Source organism: Ornithorhynchus anatinus, chromosome 8, assembly GCF_004115215.2.
Source record: "Ornithorhynchus anatinus isolate Pmale09 chromosome 8, mOrnAna1.pri.v4, whole genome shotgun sequence".
NCBI lineage: Eukaryota > Metazoa > Chordata > Mammalia > Monotremata > Ornithorhynchidae > Ornithorhynchus > Ornithorhynchus anatinus.
Genome location: NC_041735.1, coordinates 7,582,556 through 7,605,116, shown reverse-complemented (window position 1 = coordinate 7,605,116; position 22,561 = coordinate 7,582,556). Strand labels below are relative to the sequence as shown.

At 45.4% G+C, this 22,561-nt stretch overlaps 1 protein-coding gene across 6 annotated transcripts in view; it reads right to left on the bottom strand.

Moving 5' to 3' along the window:
* The window catches only part of STAU1 (staufen double-stranded RNA binding protein 1), a 51,737-nt gene that overhangs the window by 17,593 nt on the left and 11,583 nt on the right, over positions 1-22,561 (bottom strand). For 4 of the 6 annotated variants that reach the window (XM_029070408.1, XM_029070410.1, XM_029070411.1 and 1 more), the window contains 5 exons: positions 11,053-11,339; positions 9,093-9,217; positions 5,344-5,500; positions 4,028-4,166; positions 333-498 (listed from right to left, as the gene is read on the bottom strand). In XM_029070408.1, coding sequence (XP_028926241.1) covers positions 333-498; positions 4,028-4,166; positions 5,344-5,500; positions 9,093-9,217; positions 11,053-11,257 — 792 coding nt within the window. In that variant the 5' untranslated portion in view covers positions 11,258-11,339. The remainder of the gene's footprint in view (positions 1-332; positions 499-4,027; positions 4,167-5,343; positions 5,501-9,092; positions 9,218-11,052; positions 11,340-22,561) is intronic. The other 2 variants (XM_029070412.1, XM_029070413.2) reach the window with 2 other exon arrangements.

Sequence of the window (22,561 nt, the reverse complement as noted above, 5' to 3'; positions counted from 1 at the left end):
AATGGCGAGAGGATCCGATGGGTCGGCACAATCTTTACTACTACACAAAAGTTTGTCAGCTCCCATTCTTCAGTCCCCCGTCAAGCCACATAATCCGGCTTCTACTGTTGTCACCGGAACCTATTAGGTCACTTAATTGTCCTCTACAGTGAGGACTACAGCTTTGGGACTGGGCACTCCCTAGCAACAGAACAAGGCCAGAGAAACAAAGCGAGAGGAACGGGGCTCCAAAGGTTTCCATGCAGTGGGAGACATAATGTGGGTTCAAAATGAGAAAATCTCAGGCGGCATTTAACCCTCTGACCTCTCCGTGGTCTCCGGGCTAATCTTACCTCTGGTTTCTCGGGCAGGGGCTCATTCTGCAAGATTTTCAGTGCTTTAGCAGCTGCGTCATGCTTGGCAGCCTGTCTTGTCCTTCCTTTCCCATTAAACTGCTGACCTCCGATAGAAAGCTCAACTTGATAAAGTATAGGTGGAACTGGAAACGGATAAAAGTACCTGAAATTGGGGAAGGGGGAGAAAGTTACATTTCTGGGGTTGCTAACACGTGTCACGCCCCCGGCACACGTAAATTCATTCAATTAATCAGTTCACATTTAAACAACTCGCACAATCTGGGACTCACTGGGTGCCTTTAAAATCATTTGATCCTAAGAAGTTGTTTGACCCAAGACTAAAAAAACTGGTTACCTTCTGTTCAGTTAATCAATCCTTTATTGAGCATCTGCCGTGTGCAGAGCACTGAACTCAGCGCTTGGGAGAGCACAATAGAAACAGGACTACTAGACCCTGTCCCTCAGGGAGCGGGGGGGAGGCAGGCATTTGTATAAATTACATGGAGATAGGTGAAGCCCTATGATTTAGGTCCAAAGTAGTATAGGGAGAAACCATCCTGCAAAACTTCCTCAATCCTTCCTACTGAACTTAAGGTGGCACTTTGGGAGGGAGTGAAGGAGGGGGGAGATGGCAGGCAGGCACACACGCACACAAACACACACCCCACCCACCCCAACCCCCCTGCCCCCACAGCTGTTCTGGCAGGGCAGGCGGCCACAGCTAGCTCAGCTCGAAGCTGCAGTGACAACACAAGATGGCTGCTACACTCCAGTTTTGCCTTCAAGCCTCAACGGGGGGCTTAACTCGTCCCCACCAGGCTTAGGATGGGACTGACTCTCTCAGGGCCCCACAGTCAGTCTGAGGAATTTCTCTTCTACTCTCCAAACTCCAAAAATGTCCTCTTGTCCCGATCTTGTCCCACAAAGAGCTTAGGATGGGACTGACTCTCTCTGGGCCCCCGAGTCAGTCTGCGGGATTTCTCTTCTACTCTCCAAACTCCAAAAATGTCCTCTTGTTCCAATCTTGTCCCACAAAGAGATGACACACTTAATCCCCACTGAATTGTACTTTGCAAGCATTTAGCACGGTGCTCTGCGCACCGTAAGTGCTCAATAAATACGGGTGAATGAATTTTACAGATGAGGTAACTGAGGCCCAGAGAAGTTAATGGCAGACAAGTGGAGGTGGCAGGATTAGAACCCAGGTACTTCTGACTCCCGGGCCAGGGCTCTATCCACTAGGCCACATGCCAAACAAGGAACAGCTGTGATAGAAGTTTCCTCCAAAGGAGTTTCAAGAGTCTTTCCTGTCCGTCGCACCCCTGCAATTGTCCCACTGACAGGGATCCTATTACTGCTTGCTGTAGTAATAATAATAATGATGGTATTTGTTAAGCGCTTACTATGGGCCAAGCACTGTTCTAAGCGCTGGGATAGATACAAGGTAATCAGGTTGTCTCACATGGGGCTCCCAGTCTTAATCTCCATTTTACAGATAATTGAGGCACAGAGAAGTTAAATGAATTGCCCCAAGTCACACAGCTGACAAGTGGCGGAGGCGGGATTAGAACCCATGACCTCTGATTCCCAAGGCCGTGCTCTTTCCACTAAGCCACTCTGCTTCTTGTAGTCCCACAGGGCCTCAGTTTATTGAGTTTCAAGGTGGAGCACCGATGTAACATTTTGCCGTTCCCTAGACGCAGGCCTACTGAAAAAGTTAACTGCTCCTCTTTATTATCGGAGTATTCTACTGGGCTTTCCTATTGCTGATAGGTGTTTTTTCCATTATTTTACTTTCAATTAATGCTTGATTGCACCTGCACCCTGAAGGTGCAGTGCCTTGAACAGGGCACTGATTTTAAAAATCAAAAATGGCAAATAAATACAAATTAGAGATTGGGTGTTTGCAACGACTTAAAAACGTGGCTCCCGTTTACCCGGAGTAAACGTGATCTCGGAAATCTCTGGCCTTGTGAATACTGCTACAGAAGAGTGAGAGTAAACCTTTAAAAAAGTGCCTTTTGCACGAAGGCTTCAACATGTCTCCAGTGTGGAAATTGTCTGCGACTCACCCAACTGAGAACTATCGGTGTTGTTACTTGGGGCTGATTCTGAAACGCTGACCAGCTGACAGCCAGCTTTCTCTCGGGCTTCCCAAACTGTGATATCCACCATCAGCCACTATGGTAATCCGTATGCTCCACTTGCCTGGGGCCACTGCCCCACCATGACTTTCAGAGGACCGAGGTGGGCTCTAACTGGTCCTGTGCTGCCCAGCAAGAGTCCAAGATGCCTTCCCCATTATGGATTACATGCTGTTCAGCATTATCCAATCAATCTTATGTGAGCACTTACTACGCACTGTTCTAAGCATTTGGGAGAGTATTATTATTATGGTATTTGTTTAGTGCTTACTATGTACCAGGCACTGTACTAAGCCCTGGAGTGGATATAAGCAAATCAGGTTGGACACAGTCCTCATCCTAACTGGGGCTCACAGTCTCAATCCCCATTTTACAGATGAGGTAAATGAGGCACGGAGAAATGAAGGGACTTGCCTAAGGTCACAATGCAGACAAGTGACAGAGCCAGGACTAGAACCCATGACCTTCTGACTCCCAGGCCTGTGCTCTCTCCACTATATAGCTATAATCGTTAACAGTGTTGGTAGATATGTTCTCTGCCCCCGGTGAGCTTACAGACTTCAGGGGGAGGCAGACAATATAAATAAAATAAATAAGGAATATGGACATAATGGCTGTGGGGCTAAAGGAGAGGTGAATAAAGGGCGCAGATCCAAGTGACAGAGCAACGCAGAAAGGAGTGGGAGAAGAGGAAATGAGGGCCTAGTCAGGGAAGGCCTCTTGAAGGAGAAACGCCTTCAGTAAAGCTTAATTTGGAGGTGGGGAGAGTGATCGTCTGTCAGATATGAAAAGGAAGGGTGTTCCAGGCCAGAGGCAGGACCTACGTGCGAGGTTAGTGGTGAGATATACGAGAACAAAGTATAATGAGTAGGTTGGCATTAGGGGAGCCAAGTGTGCGAGCTGGGGTGTAGCAGGAGAGCAGAGAGGTGAGGTAGGAGGGGGCAAGGTGATTAGGGCTTTAAAGCTGACAGTAAAGCGTTTCTATCTGATACAGAGGTGGAGAGGCAACCACTGGAGGTTTTTGGAGTGGGGAAGTGTGGACTGAATGTTTCTGCGGAAAAGTGAGCCGGAAAGCATAGTGAAGTGTGGACTCGAGTCAGGACAGAGAGGAGGCAGGGAATTCAGCAAGGAGGCTGAAGCAGTAATGGAGGCGGGCTAAAATAAGTAGTTGGATTGACGTAGTAGCAGTTTGGATGGAGAGGAAAGGGAGGATTTTGAGCGCTTTACTGCTCTTCTCCGTCTCCCCCTGACCCTACAGCAACAGAGAGGCAGAAGCAGTGAATCTCACAGCATTTCAGATCCATGCCTTTTTTATATATATATATATATATAAATACATCTTGTACTTTCCTTAGTGGGGAGAGACAAAAACTTACCAAAGAAAATAAAGTAGCCTTTTCTTAAGCTAATCCTTCCCCATTCTTAACATGAAACACATACACACACACACACACACATCCAAACTCAAAACATTAAACGTTGAACTCACACATAAAGACTAAGAGACACCAACTACTAATATCAAGCGCCTGACAAAAGGGCACATACCGTGGGGGGTAAGCACCTGCTCTCATATTGTAGTTGTAGGTGGACTGCATCCTTGAGTACGGATCGACGGGCTTATACATGGGTTTTTTTCCAAGTTTCATGCAAAGTGCATTAAGTTCCACAGTGGGGGTTACGCTGTCTGCAAAGGAGAAGCAACACCGACGGTTATCCTCCGGAGTCGGATCAATCGCAAACCGAGTTGCACAATCCGGGGGCCTAAGGCCGCAGCCTACACGAAGGTCAGGCTGAACTTGAAATCTTGACAAGAGAACACAGGAAAATCCCCATGTAGCTTAGTGACCAAACAATCCACAGTAATTTCCAGGCCCCCAACAAAAAGGGAATTTCCTATACCAGTCAACTGGAAGTGGCAGCTAATCACCACTAAGCACCAGTGTCATCCTGCCAATTCAAGATACCTGAAGTCGCACAATGCCACTTGCAGGCCGATGCTATGTCCCCATTATTATGGAGCGCATATGTTCATGTGGGCCCCCCCCACAACTCACCATAAACACTTTCACCATCTAATAGCGGTAACCATATTTATTAAGTGCTTACCGTACGGAGCTCTGTACTACTTGCTGGGAGAGAATACACAGGCAGAAGGAAATTTAGACCCAATCTCTGTTCCCCCTCATACGCCAAGATGGGCCTCACATGCTAACTGTCAATGCTATAAGTCTTTAGGCATGGTTTGCCAAGCAAGATGCAAGACTGCATTTTTTTTAATCAGGTTGAAGTACACCAAATCCATATCAGTAGAACACAATGACAAGCACTCAGTTTTAAGACACACCAACATTTCCACTTCAAAAGGCCTTTTTGGCAGGTGTGCAGAAGTACAAATGATCGGTCTGTAAGAAGAGATAGAGCCTACAATGCGTAAAGGTCCCTGGGTTCAGTCTGAAAGCTCAGATAAGTCTAATTCCGACCCCAACCAATTTTCTCCTGTAGCCTTGTGGATAAATTTATAAAATCCTGAAGAGGCCACCTAACTGTAAAAAATTGGACTGCCCCCCCTCCCCCCCCCAAAAAAAGGAATCAAAAGCCAGAGTGACCAATTTGCAAGGAATCACTCTAATGGACCAAGGGCTTAGATTCAGGCTGTGTCCTGCTTACTAGTTTTGCCAGAACATGCCTGCCCTACATAGAGATAACCTTTAGGTAAAGGTCGTCTCCTAAAAGTAAACAGCTGCCCCCCAGTAGTGCAGAAGCTGCTCTTGGAAGTCATCAGGCTAGTGGAATGAAGCTTCACGCCATCACTAAGCGGGTCTCTCTTTCATAAAGGACCCGCCCTGACTCATGAACGTTACCTGGGTTCCTTCCTTCGTGACGAGCAGGCCGGGCTGTCGGTTTCGGAAATCTTGTCCCTTGTAGAGCTTTGGTGGCAGCTCCGTGCTGGGCCTTTTTAATACTAGTGCCTTCGGATTGCCAGCGCTGGTCTCCAAGGGTCAACTGCACTGTAAATACCTACAGAGGAAAGTTCCAAATTCTCCATTTAATCCATTATCATTTTGAAGAGGTCATTTGAGCCTCGCACACTTTACTGCCACGGCTAAGAAGGCCTGGCCATGAACACCGCCCCAGTGTATTTTAAAACGCAGGGAAAAAAGAAACCAGTGGCTAAAACTGGACACTTGTTAAAACAGAACTACACTCTTGAAAACTAGGGGCCAATGAGGAGACTGTGTAAAATGAGAAGCGGTGAGATTATGCTTGAAGTCACATATTTCCACCCATCTCGTGGATTAAAAAACCCTAGTCCCTTTTCATTTGGAAGACATAATGCAAACAGATCCTCACAATCACTCCTCAAAGCACATAAATTCTTAACTTTAAACATAAAGGCACTTATAAAGTGGGAAAATATTTGTCTGGGTTCTGTAATATTTCTTGGCCTTACCTGAAAACATAATCCTACCAGGAGAAGCACTTTTAGGAAGTTGATTCAGTGTGTTTGGGGAAATTTAATAATGGCTTTAGAAATGTTGTCACCGACTAGTGTCAAAAACCACCAAGATTCACAGCTAGCCGAGGTTTCCCAAGAGAATCAATTCTACCACAAAGGTACCTCTGCAAGGCAGCACACTAAAGTTTAAATGCCAGGGGGATGCCAAAACAGCAGAATAAGTCCTCCTCTTACTAGCTCCATGGAAAGCACCTTTGTCTCTTTCAAGAGCCCACCTTCTCTTGAGAAAAATGACATTAATCCCATCGCCAAGAAGCTTATGGTTACAACTAGTCTTAATATGCTTCCCAACTCTGCAAGGCCACCAGGGTTTTTTCATATTTCCCTCCCTACCGCCTGTCAGACTTTCATCATTACTCCAGGTCAAAGGGATTCACTCACTTAAAAAAGAGCCTAGAGGAACAGTGTCAGTCTGAGGATGTCAATAGATGAGTAGGCTTGAGAGGAGTCAGGTGGAATCTGCGTCTGCAACGGACTCTTCTTGTGGGGCTGAACTTCAGATGAGCCCTGGCGCTGTTTTATTGTCTCTCCCAAATGCTTAGTACAGTGCATCCAGTAAGCACTTAATACCATTGATTTTTATGGTATTTATTAAGCATTTACCATGTATCACTACATTAAGCGCTGAATGATTCCCCTCAATACACATCTTCCACTAGAGGAACAAACAGAAGAATTCTTCATGCTCCTCTTGCTGCCTGAAATACTAGCGATCTCTTGTTTATTTACTGTCGGTCATCATTTATATGTCAACAGGCCCAAGGACCAGGCTGGCCGGATGAGGGTAAAAAGCTGCCTTATACAATACTGAGCACTCTAGGGTTCGTTTCTGGTGATCGATTCATGCAAAGATACTGAAAAGGTAAACTCTCAGCATAAAAACAAAACCCAATCTCCCTCTCTGTTGAGAATGGGGCAGACTGTAAACTCGTTTTATGGGCAGGGAATGTGTATTGGACTCTCCCAAATGCTTAGAATAGTGCTCTAAGTAAGCAGTAAGCACTCAATATTATTATGACTGAATGAATGTATCTTTGTGGTGTAGGGACTTTCAAAGCAGACTTTGAGAGGGTTGCAATTATTTTTCTGCCAAGCATAGCAATGGCATCCCAAGGGGACAGGAGAGCAGCTCCCCCAAAACAAGCCCCTGACGTACCAGCTGTCTCAAGTTTCTTAACCTTGTGCATCCCCAGTATTCTTTGTGCATTAAGCGGTGCTAGAAGCCAGGAAGCCAGCCAGGAATACCTGGCTGGGAAGGTATTCCTAGAGAAACGCACTTCTCGAGGATGAAGCTGGACAGGCGTACGTAGAAATGGTCTAAAGGCTAGGGCACGTAGTTCAGAAATACCCTAAACAGCTAGTAAAGTCAATTCCCCAAGTTAAGGTGTGTACGGCAAGGTCCCGTGGGAGATACAGGCTCTTACAAACCACCTGGTGGCCTCTCAAATACCCAGCTAACTCTGCTTAAATAAAGCATCTCCACTTTCTGGGGAAGGCATATTGGGTTTTCTTAATTAACAGCTGCTGATACTCATTTTGCTTCCACGAAAAAACCCCACTCTCTTTCCTAAGCTGGGGATGTTCTTCCTATACCGAAAATGAGGCACAGAGATGAAACCCGTTGCTGTGAACGAAGTGTCTTCACAGAAAAGTGAGGAACGGAAAAAGGGAATCCCAAATCTTCCAACCCTTCTCTTCTACTGCACCGCTTTCTGAGTGATAAATTCCTAAGGCTGGGATGAAAACTCAAAAAGAGGCCATGTAGGAATGTAAACCCCAAGCCTTAAAGCAGGAGATCCAAGATGAAAAACAAACGATCAAAACACTGGGGAATAACAATAAGCAATTCAATTTTTAAATGAGAGACAACTCTTTGATTGTCGGTGAATGCAGAGAACAAGGGAGGCATGGATAAATAATTCAAAATTCTCATTTTACCCATGAAATGAGGATTGAGCCGTTATCCCTGTCCTCCAGAGTTCAACTAATTTGAGTTTCAAGGCCTCCCTCTGACTCTGCTTTTGTCACTTCTTTGGGAAATGGCCACAAGGCCAGCCAGGGAGGCTGAAATGGGGCCCCCAAACCCACCCGCCAGCCCGCAAACTTCGCTCCACCAATGCTAACCATCTCACTGTACTTCGATCTCATCTATCTTGCCACCGATCTCTTCCCACATCCTGCCTCGGGCCCGGAAACTCCCTCTCTCCTCATGTCCGATAGACTCTTCCCGCCTTCAAAGCCTTATTGAAGGCACATCTCCTGCAAGAGGCTTTTCCTGACTAAGCCCTCTTTTCCTCTTCTTCAACTCACTCTGCATCCCCCTGCCTTGCTCCCTTTACTCATCTCCACTCCCATCTCCAAAGCACTTACGTACGTAACTGTCATTTATTTCATGTCTATCTTCCCCTCTGCAATGTAACGTCATTGTGGGCAGGGAATGTGTCTGTTATAGTGTACTCTCAAGCAAAGAGTACAGTGCTCTGCCCACAGGAAGCGCTCAATAAATATGAATGATTGACACAAACTGGATAAGAGGGCCCTGAACCATCAAGCTCCTGTCCGTGAGCTGAAGTCTCACTGTATTTTTTTAAAAATAATAATAATTATGGTATTTAAGCGCTTACTATGTGCCAAGGTCTGTTCTAAGCACTGGGTTAGGTACATGGTAATCAGGTTGTCCCACGTGGGGCTCACAGTCTTAATCCCCATTTTACACATGAGGGAACTGAGGCCGAGAAGTGAAGTGACTTGCTCAAGGTCACACAGCAGACAAGTGGCACAGCCGGGATTAGAACCCACGTCCTCTGGCTCCTAAACCCGTGCTCTTGCCACTAGGTCACGCTGCTTCTCTGGGAAATTCCAGAGAAGCCAGAGAATCAGGGCCCCCTAAACCAGGCATGCATTTCCTTTGGCCCACCAGGCTAAGACGAAAGAGGAAGCAGCTCTTCCAAACGGCGCTCTTGAAGGCATTGTTTACGGGCTCCCTGCCTTTCCGAGACTGCGGCCGAGCACCGCGTTCGACAATTTGAGGAAGACAAAGAAAAAAATAATTCCTGGTAGATACAAATGCACAAACATATGGACAATATTTACCTTAGAGTGAGCTGGACCTTGCTCACTCAAAAGCTTATACTCAGGCTGAATCTTGTTGAAACGGGCTAACTCATTCACAAGACACATTGGGGTTTTCTCTTTGGGGTTTGCCATGTTAGAAGGAACTGAAAAATAACGCAAGAGCATCGAAGTCAACTTCTAGCAAAATACGGCCGAGGCTCTCCCAGGGACACGAAAGCAGTGGGAAAGCAAACAGTTGAGTTTGGGGAAGAAATGATGCAAAACCAAGCCCTCTGGGAAACTTGTGATCGGGCAGGAGGCCCCAGTTACAGACTGGAGAGAGAGGACAGGAGGCGTAAAAACTAAACCGTGCAGCAAGCACGGAAATACAGTCCTGCCACCGTAACAAATCGACGGAATGACAGGGACCAAGTGGATTCTCCGGGCAAGGACCCACAGCCCAACTTCCCACCTGCTCACTGTTTACAATCAGTGCAACAAGACAAAATCAACCCACTTCATCACCAGTCATTGCAATTTCCAGACAGTTATTCCCTGAGCAACTTTTTTGGTTGCTCACATGGTAAAGGCTCTGTCCTTTAAAAGCTTCTGTCATCAGACCTCGCTATCTATCCCTGAGATGAATGTTCTCCACACTTAGACCTCCTGGAAGGGTGCTACTGATCTGCAAAACGTTATGATCCGCGGTTAATACGGCTCAGATAGGAAAATACGTCAAGCACTATACTAAGCGCTGGAGTAGATCCAAGCTGATCAGGTTGGCCCACACGGGGCTCACAATCTTAAATCCCATTTGGCAGATGAGGGAACTGAGGCACGGAGAAGTGAAGTGCCTTGCCCAAGGACGCACAGCAGACAAGTGGCAGAGCCAGGATCAGAACTCAGGTCCTTCTGACTCCCAGGTCCGTGCTCTATCCACTAGGCCACGCTGCTTCTCCAGTGCTACTGTGTTACTTCCTTTTAAGTTATCCTGGAGGTAGCTACAGAGAACAAGCCTTGGGTTGTGGTGGACAACAGCCTGCAGGAGGAATGGGAAACAATCCAAGGATGCTATCTTGTGAAACAGCACCAAGGGGGTTGGAAATATGAAAGGGGCCTATTGGAGGCGGGAAAGAAATCATGCAGGAAATTGAACTAAAGAAAATTCTCCGAGAGAAGATTTGCAAAGCAAAGAAAATGACTGCGAAAGGGAAGGAGAAAGTGAGGGAAAAAACGTGGGATGGGAGGGAGGGACGGAAGGAGGGAGGAAAGGATTAAGAGGAGTTCAGCCTGTTGTTTAAGCTGGTTCCAGTTCAGGGACCTCAGGGAAGAGAATCCTGGTCTATTCAATTGGTCACCCATAATTAACTACACTGTATGTGGGGAACACTGGGGTGTGGGGGATGGGTGAAAGACAGAGGCTTGAAGGGTTTTCAAATAGTTTTGTTTAAAATTTTACATTTTCCTTAACTTTCTTTTAGGTACCTTCAGCATGTTTTGAGTTTTGAATGCTTCTGAAACTCCCTGCCTTTGAGTAAATCCTGCTTATTCCTGACCTTTGAATGGCAACCATCTTGCTCTGTCTGGCACTCGTAAATTTGCTGAAGACAAAAATTTCTAAATCTCTCTTGCCTGAGATAAAGTCTCCCAGAAATATTACATGGGAAACCCTTTAAAAATGAAAAAATATATATATATGGAAAACCACAATTCCTAAAATATTACAAAAGAAGAAAAATCTCCAAAAGGCAACCACTCAACAACGGTTCGTTTTGAGTATTCCAGGTGCCGTTTTCATTTCTTTTCTTACAACTTTGAAGTCTCTACTTTTGATGTTTTATAGCAGGGATGAAGGACAATCGGCTCAACCCGGTAGGGATTTCCTCCCTTTCTTGTGGGTAAGTGAAACGGTAGCTCTCTCGGAACTGAAATCCTACGTTCGATGGTAAACAAGCTGAGAACACAATCGAAATAGAAGACGCTTCGTTCGGATGCTTACCTGCAGCTGCACTGGTGGAGGTAACAGATGCAGAGGGTAAAGCAGAGTTTTGAATAGGTCTACCTGCATTTTCAGAGGGCAGAGAGCTAGCAGTAGAAGGAATACTCATCAAAGGCTGGGAGAGAGTAGACTGTTTCTTGTTCAGTATTTGGCTCCCTGAAAGAGCAGCAGATGGGTTCTGAACTTGAACTTGAACTTGAGACATGTTCACTTCCAACAAAGTGAACAACTGCAGGTAAACAGCTTTCAGTGCAGGTTAATTCAGTGCTATGAAGTCTAAGTTCTACCTAAAAGTTGTAAGGAAAAGAAAATAAAAAGACAAAATTATAGAGGAGATATGTCACTGCCAGTATTCAGACAATTGGGGTCACCCAAGAATGAAAATAGCCTACAACTGGGCCGTATTATTAAAAACATGTGTCTAAACATTTTAATTGGCCACTGGGCTTGTTTCTACATTGGATACAGTAAGCCTCTTGTGTACAGATTGCCCTGTGCTCAAAAAATGACCTTAAAAGCCCACATCCTCTGCAAAGTCTTAAATCTCATCTTTGTTCGGTTTACTTCAAGACTCAGAGGAGTACAGTAATACTCACTGCCACATTTTTAAGATTCCTAAACTGGCCGTCTGTTTCCGATACTCTCACGATGGAAATTCTAATTCTGAAATCAGCGAGGAGCTGCCCTCATTATAGGAGCATCTGGAAGATTACGTTCTAGAGTTTGCAAGAAGCTGGAAGTCAATCGGGTTTTCACTGTTTCGACAAGTGAGAACGATGGCTTAGATGTTTGGAACCACGTGCTTGGATATAAGCCTTTAAGGGCCACAACTTTAAGTTGGTAGAAGATACGCAGGAATTTTGATGATGACAAAATGAATATCGACATCTTTGCTCACAAAAGCTTTCTTCGGGATTAGGCTGCTTATTTTATAGCAGCAATGGTTTTCAAAAGCAAGAAAGGGGTAGCTATAAACAGCCTTAGGACACCTGAGAAATAGGCCCAGGGAAATAATTCTAGGGTAATGAGAGCCCTGGAATACAAATAGTGGTGAAGGGAACTGAAATGCAAGTGAAGAGATTAAAATTCTGCTATGCAGGAGGTAAAGGGAAGGAGGGGGAGGAAAGAATTGGTAGAAAAAGGAGGAGGGTCACATTAAAGACATTGTCAACTCATAAATAATGCAGATTTTGGAAAGTTATTTCTAATTCAATTGGAATTCATCTGTAAAGAGACTACCTCTCCAACAGAATGGTGAAAAGTGTTTTTTCCAAACTCTGGGCAATAAGCTCCCACAAACTTCCACTGTTTATCTTGAGAGGGCACCAGTGGCAGATTATAAAAGATGGATTTGATACAACTAATTCACATAACTGTAGGGCTAGAAATATCCCTGAAAGCTTATGTAGCACCACCCCCCACCTTCAAGCTATACACCAGGCTGCTACATCCCTCTCAAAAGGAAACTTTAACAAAACAACAAAAAAAAGAACTAAGGCCAAGTCTTTGACAAGAACATAATTGGCTATATATGTCTAAGCTGTCTAAAACTCTTGCACTGGTTCTAAATTGTGTTTTGTTTTGTGTGTGTTTTTTTTTGGGGGGGGGGGTAATGAACATAATGGATTTTTCATTGAAGAAAATATCTTAACCACAAGGGAATTTTCTCGGAGAAAGCAAATGGCGTCATAAAGCCAGAGGTCAAATGTGGAATCTACCTCCCAAACATCCAAAGCAATCGAGTTACCCTTTCAGTTGTCCGAGAATCTGGGACTCTGAACTAACCTCCAAATTCAGGGCTGAAGTGATCTTTTTAACTAGTGCTCATTAAAGCAAGTTTGTAATCAGCAGCTCCATTCAAGAACATATCTGCAAAGCCTCAAAGGAGGGCCGAAGGAGTAGGGAAATAAGCTTTAGGTACAGATTGACCACGACTTTTAACCGGGTATGGGCTGGAGGTTGGGAGACCTGGGTTCTAATCCCAGCTCTGCCATGGTCTGTGTGGTCTTGGGTAAGTCACAACTCTGTGCCTCAGTTTCTTCATTTGAAAAATGGGAATTAAATACGTGTTCTCTCTATACACCCCCACCTTTGCCTATGAGCCTAATGTGGGACAGGGAATGTGTCCGATCTAATAATATTTGTGGTGTTTGATAAGCGTTTATTATGTGCCAAACACTGTACTACGTGCTGGAGTAATAATAATGACATTTGTTAAGCGCTAACTATGTGCAAAGCACTGTTCCAAGCACTGGGGAGGATACAAGGTGATCGGGTTGTCCCACGTGGGGCTCATAGTCTTAATCCATGTTTTACAGATGGGGTAACTGAGGCACAGAGAAGTTAAGAGACTTGCCCAAAGTCACACAGCTGACAAACAGCTGAGCCGGCAATTGAACCCAAGACTTCTCACTCCCAAGCCTAGGTTAACTGGTTGGACTCAGTCTCTGCCCCACCTACGGCTCACAGTCTTAATCCCCATTTTACAGATGAGGTAACAAGCATAGAGAACTGAAGTGATCTGACCAAGGTCACAGCAGATGATGAGAGGAGCTGGAATTAGAACCCAGGTCCTTCGACTCCCAGGTCCGTGCTCTCTCCACTAGGCCCCTTTGTATCTACCCCAGGACTTAGTATAGTACTTGGCATATAATAAGTGCTTAAAAAATTATTATTACTATTAACCCCCAACCAATCACTAATCGATAGCCTTGAAACCTAAAGTGAAATGACGTGTCCCTCTTCTAATGCAGGAAAGGTAGTGATGGTAATTCAATCTGAGGAGTACTGACAAAATATTTCAACCTGTTGCTCACACTCCAGTGCTTAGTACAGTGCGCGCCACATAGTTAGGGGCTTAACAAATACCATCGTTATTATTACCCAGGAGCAGCAGATGGGCTGGAAGGAGAGGTGGGCAGGGAAGCTCGGAGAAGCGGCTGGAGAGCTGGTGGTGAACCTTCCCTCTTCTCAACTCCATCGGGGGAGGACTCAGCAGGAAGGCTGATGAGAAACAGGCAGAACTGGGTTCTCCCCCGCTTCTCAGTCAGCCAATCAGCCAGTCATATCTACGGGGCGCTTACTGTGTGCACAGCACTGTACTAAGCTCTTGGGAGAGTACACTATAACAACGTAATATATAACATCACACATTCCTTGCCCGCAGCAAGCCCTGATCGCTACTGGCTGACTCTCTGGCCACCTCTCCCACTGCACTGCACTGTCCCTCATTCGATGAGGCCCTTTAATATCATCGGTGGGTCCAACGTGAAAGTTTAAACTTTCCCATAGGTTGTTTTCTCAATAAACAATGGCTGAAATTTAAAAAGTTTATCCAGTCCTAGATTTCAATGAAAATTCCCAATTGAAAATGGCTTGCGCTCCTGAAAATGTGAAATGAGTGTATGACTATTCCCCACACCAACAAGAATTTATGCTTGCTTCCCACATACGAGCTAACGCTTATAAGAAATGATTATACTACTTTAACTCGGAGGTTTCGGCCAAGGCGCAGAAATTTGTTTTTATCCACAATCAGGAGACACTAAGAACAGGGGCCTCCTTTCCGTCAATGCAGGTGGCCAAGAAAATCCTCAGACCCATCAAGAGTTTGTGAGTCCAGGAGGAACAGATCCACATATTTAGAATCAAGGACAAATAATGCCTTCTACCATTGACATTTAAATATATTCAAATATGCTGACAAGTAGACTCCAGGGATATAGTGGAATTTCATAAATACTGTCCGGCATAAATTTTGAACTGTTAGGCTAAAATTCATTCCTTTATTTTGAATTGAAACACAGCCTTCCATGGATTCTGGGTCTCTCACCAGAGTCCTGCAGGTGGGTTAACAAATCTCTGTAGATTTCCATTTGGATGCCAGACCTGCATTACTCATAGAGTAAGGAGAAAACAAGTAACTGAATACCGAGATGACCCATCTACAAGGATGACCCAAAATCTTATAGACCAAGTTTCTAAGCAGCAAACCAGTATCAGGAATATGAAGATTCTCCACTAGCTTAAAATAAAAACCCCTCCAAAGCTAAAACCTACATATCAATTTGCATTTTTTTTTGTTTACTTGTTTGTTTTTTAAATGGTATTTGTCAAGTACTCACTATGTGCAGGCACTACACTAACTACTGGGGGAGATAAATGTTAATCATGGGGCTCACAGTATTAATCCCCATTTTGCAAAGTAACTAGGGCACAGAGGAGCTAAGTGACTTACCCAGGGTCACACAGCAGACGAGTGGCAGAGCTGGGATTAGAACCCAGGTCCTTCTGACTCCCAGGCCTGTGCTCTATTCACTAGGCAACTCTGCTTCTCCACCTTCTCTTTTAACATATAATAATAATAATAATAGTATTTGTTGGGCACTTACTGTATACACTGTTAAGCACTGTACTAAGCGCTGGAGTAGATAATTAGGTCCCACATGGGGCTCACAGTCTAAACTGGAGGAAGAACAGGTATCCAATTCCCATTTTACAATTGAGGTAACTGAGGCACAGGAAAAGTAAGTGACAGGCCCAAGGTCACAGAGCAGAGAAGTAGCAGAGCTGGGATTGGAACTCAGGTCCTCTGACTCCCAGGCACCTCATTTAATTTAAGGGGTACATTTGAAAATTAACAACACGCTTACTATCAATAGTGTTTAATGAGCACCTACTGTTGTGCAGAGCAGGGAACTAAGCCCTTGAAGTACAAAAGAGGTAGGAGACAAGATCTTTGCCCACACCACCTTATGATCTAACCGGGCAGAAAGACATAAATTAGTATTCAAATGGCAGAAAATGAACGAATAGATAAGCACTAAAGTGAAACAAGGGGGCTGCTATTACACAGGGACTGAGCTATCTGGGAGGATGTGACTTGGGGACAAGAAAAATTCTCTGGCGAAAGTTTCCTGGAGGTGGAATTTCAGAAGAAGTTGGAAGATGGAGAGGGGTGGCTTCTGGCAAATCTGAAGTGCGAGGGAGTTTCGGGGAGGATGATAGGCAGGAGTGAGGAGGTAGAGGTGGGTGGGAGAGTTGAGGAGGCCGGGTGAAAATAAGAGAAGAAGCATGGAGAAGGATGGTGATGGCACAGGTCAAAGGAATGGCTACGTTAAGAGGGAGGGAAGTGGAGTGCTGTAAAGCCAATGGACAAGAGTTTTGGTTTGCTGTGGAGAATAACGGATTGCCACTGTAGGTCCCTTTCTTAGATCCGGCCTTTGCTCAGAACACACACCGAGTCAAAAAGAAGGCACGTGCCTCTTTGTGGCAGGTAATAATAATAATAATAATGTTGGTATTTGTTAAGCGCTTACTATGTGCCGTGCACTGTTCTAAGCGCTGGGGTAGACACAGGGGAATCAGGTCATCCCACGTGGGGCTCACAGTCTTCATCCCCATTTTACAGATGAGGGACCTGAGTCCCAGAGAAGTGAAGTGACTTGCCCACAGTCACACAGCTGACAGGTGGCAGAGCCGGGATTCAAACTCATGACCTCTGACTCCAAAGCCCGTGCTCTTTCCACTGAGCCACGCTGCTTCTCGAGGATTTGCTCAATCGTCCTCCTTACTGTTCTTCCGGAGAGACAAGGAAGGCACGAGAGGAATGAAGGCATGGCTTCTTTCCCTTGATTTCTGAAATCTAGGCTACTCTTGGCCTCCTGCAAACAGACTCCTCGCTTTTGTTCAGAACCTAACCTCCCTCTTATGGTCGTAAATCGCGCTTTAACAAACCACATGGGACTCTACATTTGCAAACTTTCATTGCTGAGTGTAGGACCATAGACAAATACACTTAAAAATGTGATGTGCACTTGAGAGTAGGCTGTGTAAAGCTCGTTGGATTTACACTATGACTTAACAGAAAGCATACCCAGGGTAAAACTAAGGGCCCCGGCAAAGTTTTCTGCAGCAAACTTATGGAGAAGAGTGAATTGAGAATTTTATGACCCGACTATTTTACAGCTTTCACTGCCGCTGTCAAAACCTTCAACGAACTATGAATAGTGTGCCTCATTACTAACTCAATCTAATTAAAAGTAATAAAAGAAATTTCCCTGCTCTTATCGTGGCTGGGGCAGAGCAAGCTCCTGCCCCTTCTTTCTCTTTGGACTGCTCTGGTCACTGGCAGAGGAAAGGCAAATGATATCACTCCACAATGCATATCTTTTATGGCAGATGAAAGAACCACTAAAGAGGGTAGGAGGGGTTGAATTTCCATGATAAGATCCCTTGACTCCAAGGTTTCTCTAGGTCATAACATTATTCCGGCCTCCTACGTTTTCTTATTGAAATCAGACATCTCTTGGGTTTTGGCTACTTCCAATTAAATGGGTCATGGTTTTCATTTAAGGTTCTGGATTGTTTGGGTTTTGGGGAAGTCAGGTTCCATGAATGTTGCAAACTGGGTATGCACAGTGGACTAAATCGTTGGAGAGCCCCACAGCTGCTCAAAAATTTTTATTTAAAGCAAATATGAAAAACTGTATTCTGGAGCACGTTAATATAAAAAGAGTGAGGCAGTGTTTTGACTGTTTGGGGAAACACCGTTAGCTACTGTAGCCCGTGACGAATAGTTTTTCAACTGACCCATAACTGTCAGAGCTGGTTTGCAATTTTGGGAGTAGAGAAATTAATTCATTTTTGGAAATCAATTATCAAGGGGGAAAAAAGCCATTACATGCTGTTCTCACATCTGCCTCCATTTTAAACACTACCTAGTACTTTGGGGCTGCTCATAGATGTTACTTGATTTTTTTAACGACGTCATAAAAATATTCACAACTATGTATATTCTTCTAATGATATACCATTATATCCCTTTAAATTGTGATCTCGTTGAAGACAGGGGATGTTTCTACCAACTATTATATTGTATTCTCCCCAAGTGCTTAGTACAGTGTTCTGTACACAGTAAGCGCTCAAATGCAACTGACTGATTCAATAAGTCAAGACCTTTACGGATCATGTGACATCTTCCCTGATTCAAAGAAAAGCAGGCCAATCAACTTTCTAGCTCTTAAGGTGGTTTGTCGAGGTTTTCCTTAAAAACATCATTCAGAGAAAAATTGAGGACATTTGCAGATTCACATGTAAGGAGCCAAAAATATTCTGAATACTAGAGCAAGAAGGGAGGGGAAGAGAGACAGAAAAAAATGAAAGAGAGAGAGAGGGGAGGGAATTTTTTTTACACTCAAAGATGATGCCATGGATGGTGAAGTTTCACCTATTGGTGCATTTGTGGTTTTAAAAAAAAATCCATGCAGGATAATAATAATAATTATGGAATTTGTTAAGCACTAACTACGTGACAGGCACTGTACTAAGCGCTGGGGGGACACAAGCTAATCGGGTTGGACACACACAGCCCCTGTCCCATGTGGGGCTCACAGTCTCAATCTCCACTGTACAGATGAGGTAACTGAGGCCCAGAGAAGTGAAATGACTTGACCAAGGTCACAGCAGACAAGTGGCAGAGCCAGTATGAGAACCCACTGTCACAAGCCCGCCGGGCACTCACAGAGACTGACTTTGGTTAGGTTGCTGCGCTTGTTCGCAATGCTTGGCCCCATTTTTGCTTTTGCTTCATCTCACAACCTTCTTGGAACTTCACTTCAAAATGTCCATCCTTCCTTGATTGCATGGGCCACATGGGAGTCTCTGATATAAGCTATCTCCCCATTTGCAGCTGGAATGCCATATTGAGGTCTCGCTTTATTTTTTTAATGGTATCTGTTAAGCATTTACTGTGTGCCGGGCTGTACTGGACTATGCTCTAGGGTGAAAACATGCAAAATCACATTGGACGCAGTTGGACGCTTTATTGCATCCCTACCCCGTTTCTGTTGCTCTCTTCCATTTCGGCCACCTTTTTCCAGCTCACCACAGAGCAGCTGTTTGGCACCCTATCATTCATTCTCTTCACTGTTTTACTTTCCCTCGGAACTGACGCGGACCCTGCGCTAACCCAGAACGAAAACTGCAAATGGCAAACAGCATTGTACTTGTTCATAATAGCTAGGCGCATCCGTGTGCAAAATCCTCATTTGGAGACCTCAAAAGACATCCTTAAGCTTACATCCCGGCGGAACTCATACTTTCCTGAACGTGCAGGCCAATTCCACACCAGAGAATCTACCTCCCGCAAAAATGAATTTTAAGAAAGCACGCAACTGTCCAAAGAACCAAGCCAATATAAATTCCTTCCTTCCTTCCGTGATCCTCCCATCTGCCATCTCCCCTCTTCTCCCACATGCCCTTCCATCCATCAAGGCACTCTAACGCAAGGCTGGGCTTAGACATTTTACTGCTTACAGCTCAGAAGGGCTTTCACGATGTACTCTCCTGGGGCACTTTTAGCATTAAGAGGAGGAAAGCAGTGTGGTCATATGCTCCCTCACATCTCCTTCCCAACAGGACTTTTTTCTCCCCTCTCCCAGCAGGTCCTGCCCTTCTGGCCCCTATTGGGCCGGCGGGGGGAAGGTGCTGACCACAGAGGGGTCCACGCCCCTCGACTGCAGCTCTCTCCCTGCCCCTCCCTCACACCCCGGCAGTGCACACGTTGCCCTTTCTCTCGGTGGGGCTCCCGTTGCATCTCCTTTCCAAGTTCCTAGAAGGGACGGGTTTGAATATGGTAACTTACCCTCTGACCATCCCCAAATAGCTCTCGATTCTCTCTCCTCCCCCGCACCCTCCGAGTGTGCCGGGTAGGTGAGCGTTTCACAGACTGGATATCATTAACCAGATGTACAATAACAACTCTGAGCCCAACATGCAAGCCTGATATTTGCAGGGGGAAAACACTGGCAGAAGATCATTCGGTCTCCATTTCCTTACACGGCCATCCCCCGGAGCGCCGTTGAGGTAGAAATAAAAAGGCTTCAGCCGCGGGTTTACGTACCACGGTGTGACTGTCCAGCTAGGCCAGATCCACACCCAGAGATGGTGACGAACGCCCTGAAGTTTCTAGAGCAGGTAATCCTTTATTCCTCAGAACTCCCTTGCAAGGGGAAAGCTCTCCTCCGGAAGACATCACTTACCTGTTGATGGTCAGCTGGGACAGAGTCAATTGCAGAGGAGGATTTGGGGAAAGGAGAGGGTTAGCTAAGTGGGGAGGGAGCCCCTGGCCATTTTAGAGAAGACCTTGGATCAAGCGTCAGAAGGGTCGGGATCCAGAGGGACCAGAGGGGAGGGGCTGGAGAAGCCGGAGTTCCCCGACCCATCAGCGACGGGGACGGACGAGGAGAGTTGGCGGTTGGGATGGACCGCCGTAGAGCTGACTGCGGGAAAGTTGCCAGGGAATTTGGGGAACAGGTTTTCTCTTGGAAAACGTTCCAGCTTCAGGGAGAGGCGATTTGAGTCCAGATAAAAGATATGTTGAACTACTACTAGTGTGGAGGTTGTTAACATCTCTAAATAAGTAAAATCCAGGCACTTGTTCACCACCTATAATGCTGTGTGGTCGGCGTGTGTGGACTTGAGGACCTGTGGCGAAAGCGCTACAGTGGCGACTGACTGGGGAAGGTGGTTCGCTTTTCTCTGAACCTCGGCAACCAGCCCCTAGGGAACAGGACTGGCTAGCTGGACCCTGGCTAGCTGGAAGCTTCCTGAGTCTTCTGGGAGTGTCGGGCCCCTGGATGCTTCCTAGGTCCAGTGGAGGTGCCAATTTGCAAGTCATGGAATGGTGGTACCTAACTAAGAGGGACAAGCTCAGGGGTGCTTGTCCCTCAGGGGTGCCCTAGGGTGAGCCCCGAAGGTAGCACACCACTGCTGAAAAAGAAGCTGAGGATGCCCAAGGGATAACTCTGGGCGCTCAACAAAAGGGATCCCGGGGGTTACTTTGGCCAGGAGACCAGCTGCGGTCACCCAGAAAATGACACACAAGGCCAGGTGAAGAACACTCACTGCTGAAACACTCTCCAACCAATTACTTCGAAAAAAGGTCAATTTTAAAAGGCATGCCACACCACCAACCATTCGGTGACTCAGAAATAAAGGAAATGAAGAGGGAATGGTTACCTAGGTGACAATCCCGTTGGAATACAAACAATGACTGGAAGGAATCCATAAGCTCAAAAACTTCATATCAAACATCAAATCAATTGTATTGACGGACTGCCTACTACGGGCAGAGCACTGTACTAAGTCCTTGACAGAGCATTATAGAAGTGAAAGACAGATACCTGCTTAGCTAGATGCAGCTCCTTTTGACACGTAACTCAATGTCACATGATCTTAACAGGATTATTCTCATTTCTCACTGAGCTCTTACAAGTATATCCATTTAGTGGCCAGTTTTACATGGGATTCATTTTTAAATGGGCCATCCTTTGAAGCAAATCTACCAAAAACTTCTTCTACTAAACATCTACTCCCATTTTCTCTTCCAAGGTTTCTTTTCCATTTCCCTCTTCCCCTCTTTCGAAAAAGAAAAGAAGACCTACAGTCTTAAAAAGCACCATATAAAGTTGCGGCCCAAAGTATATACCCGTTGGTTACATGCACCGCCTAACCAGAAATGGTCATCGGTCTCCATCTTTAGTAGAGATAAATTCTGGAGTCCAGTTTCCAAGAAATCAGAATGCAGCTAAGTAGCAACTAAAGAAATAAAATCAGGAGAGCACTGCCAGGTGCAGCCAGCATTCCTGAAAATAAGGATCACTTGATTCTCCCCGCAACTCTGCCATTCGGGCCTTAGCAGTTTCCTTCTCTGAGCACTCAGTTTTTTCCCAAGTGCAAAATGGGAGCAATATCACTACTGCCTAAAGTACTGCAGGGCTAGAGAGAGGATGTGGCACTGTGGACCAAATCACTGATATTTACTGAGCACTTTCTGAGTATCAATCTACGACACTAAGCACCTGGGAGAATACAACAAAATTATGACCCTTTCCCTGTCCTCAAGGAGTTTATCATCTTAGGGGAAGCCAGGCAAAAATGTATTTATAAATAGTAGGAGCAAGAGGAAGAAAAGGGATATAACTAGTAGCAGAACAAATCAGGATCAGGATAAAAACGTTTAGTGACTGAATACAGATTTATACAAATAAATATATCTATGTATATAAGAGAGAAGGGCAGGAGAAAAATAGGTGCTTAAGGTGGCTACAGGGTTGACTCCACAAAGGTGTGAATTTAGATAGGCTTCCAGGAGGAGGTGGGATTTGGGGGGAGGGCTTTGAAGACAAGGAGATCTGTAATCTGGCAGATTTGGGGGTGGGAAATTCGGGGGAGGGGGTGGTGGGGAGCTGGATTTTCCAGCCAGGGGAACAGCATGAGTGAGAGATAGGAGGTAGGAGACCAGAGAAGAATAAAGCCACGGACTCGATTTCAGGGAACTGGTGTACTTGATTTTACAAAGAAAATAAACTGACAACTCCAAGGGACAATTACCATTTTCTTTAATCCCTTTGCTGTGAGACTCGGTCTGAGCTTCCTCCGATTCCCAAAAGGAACAGAAACAAATCCCCTATGGAACCCAAAGGGATATTGCACATTACACCTGACC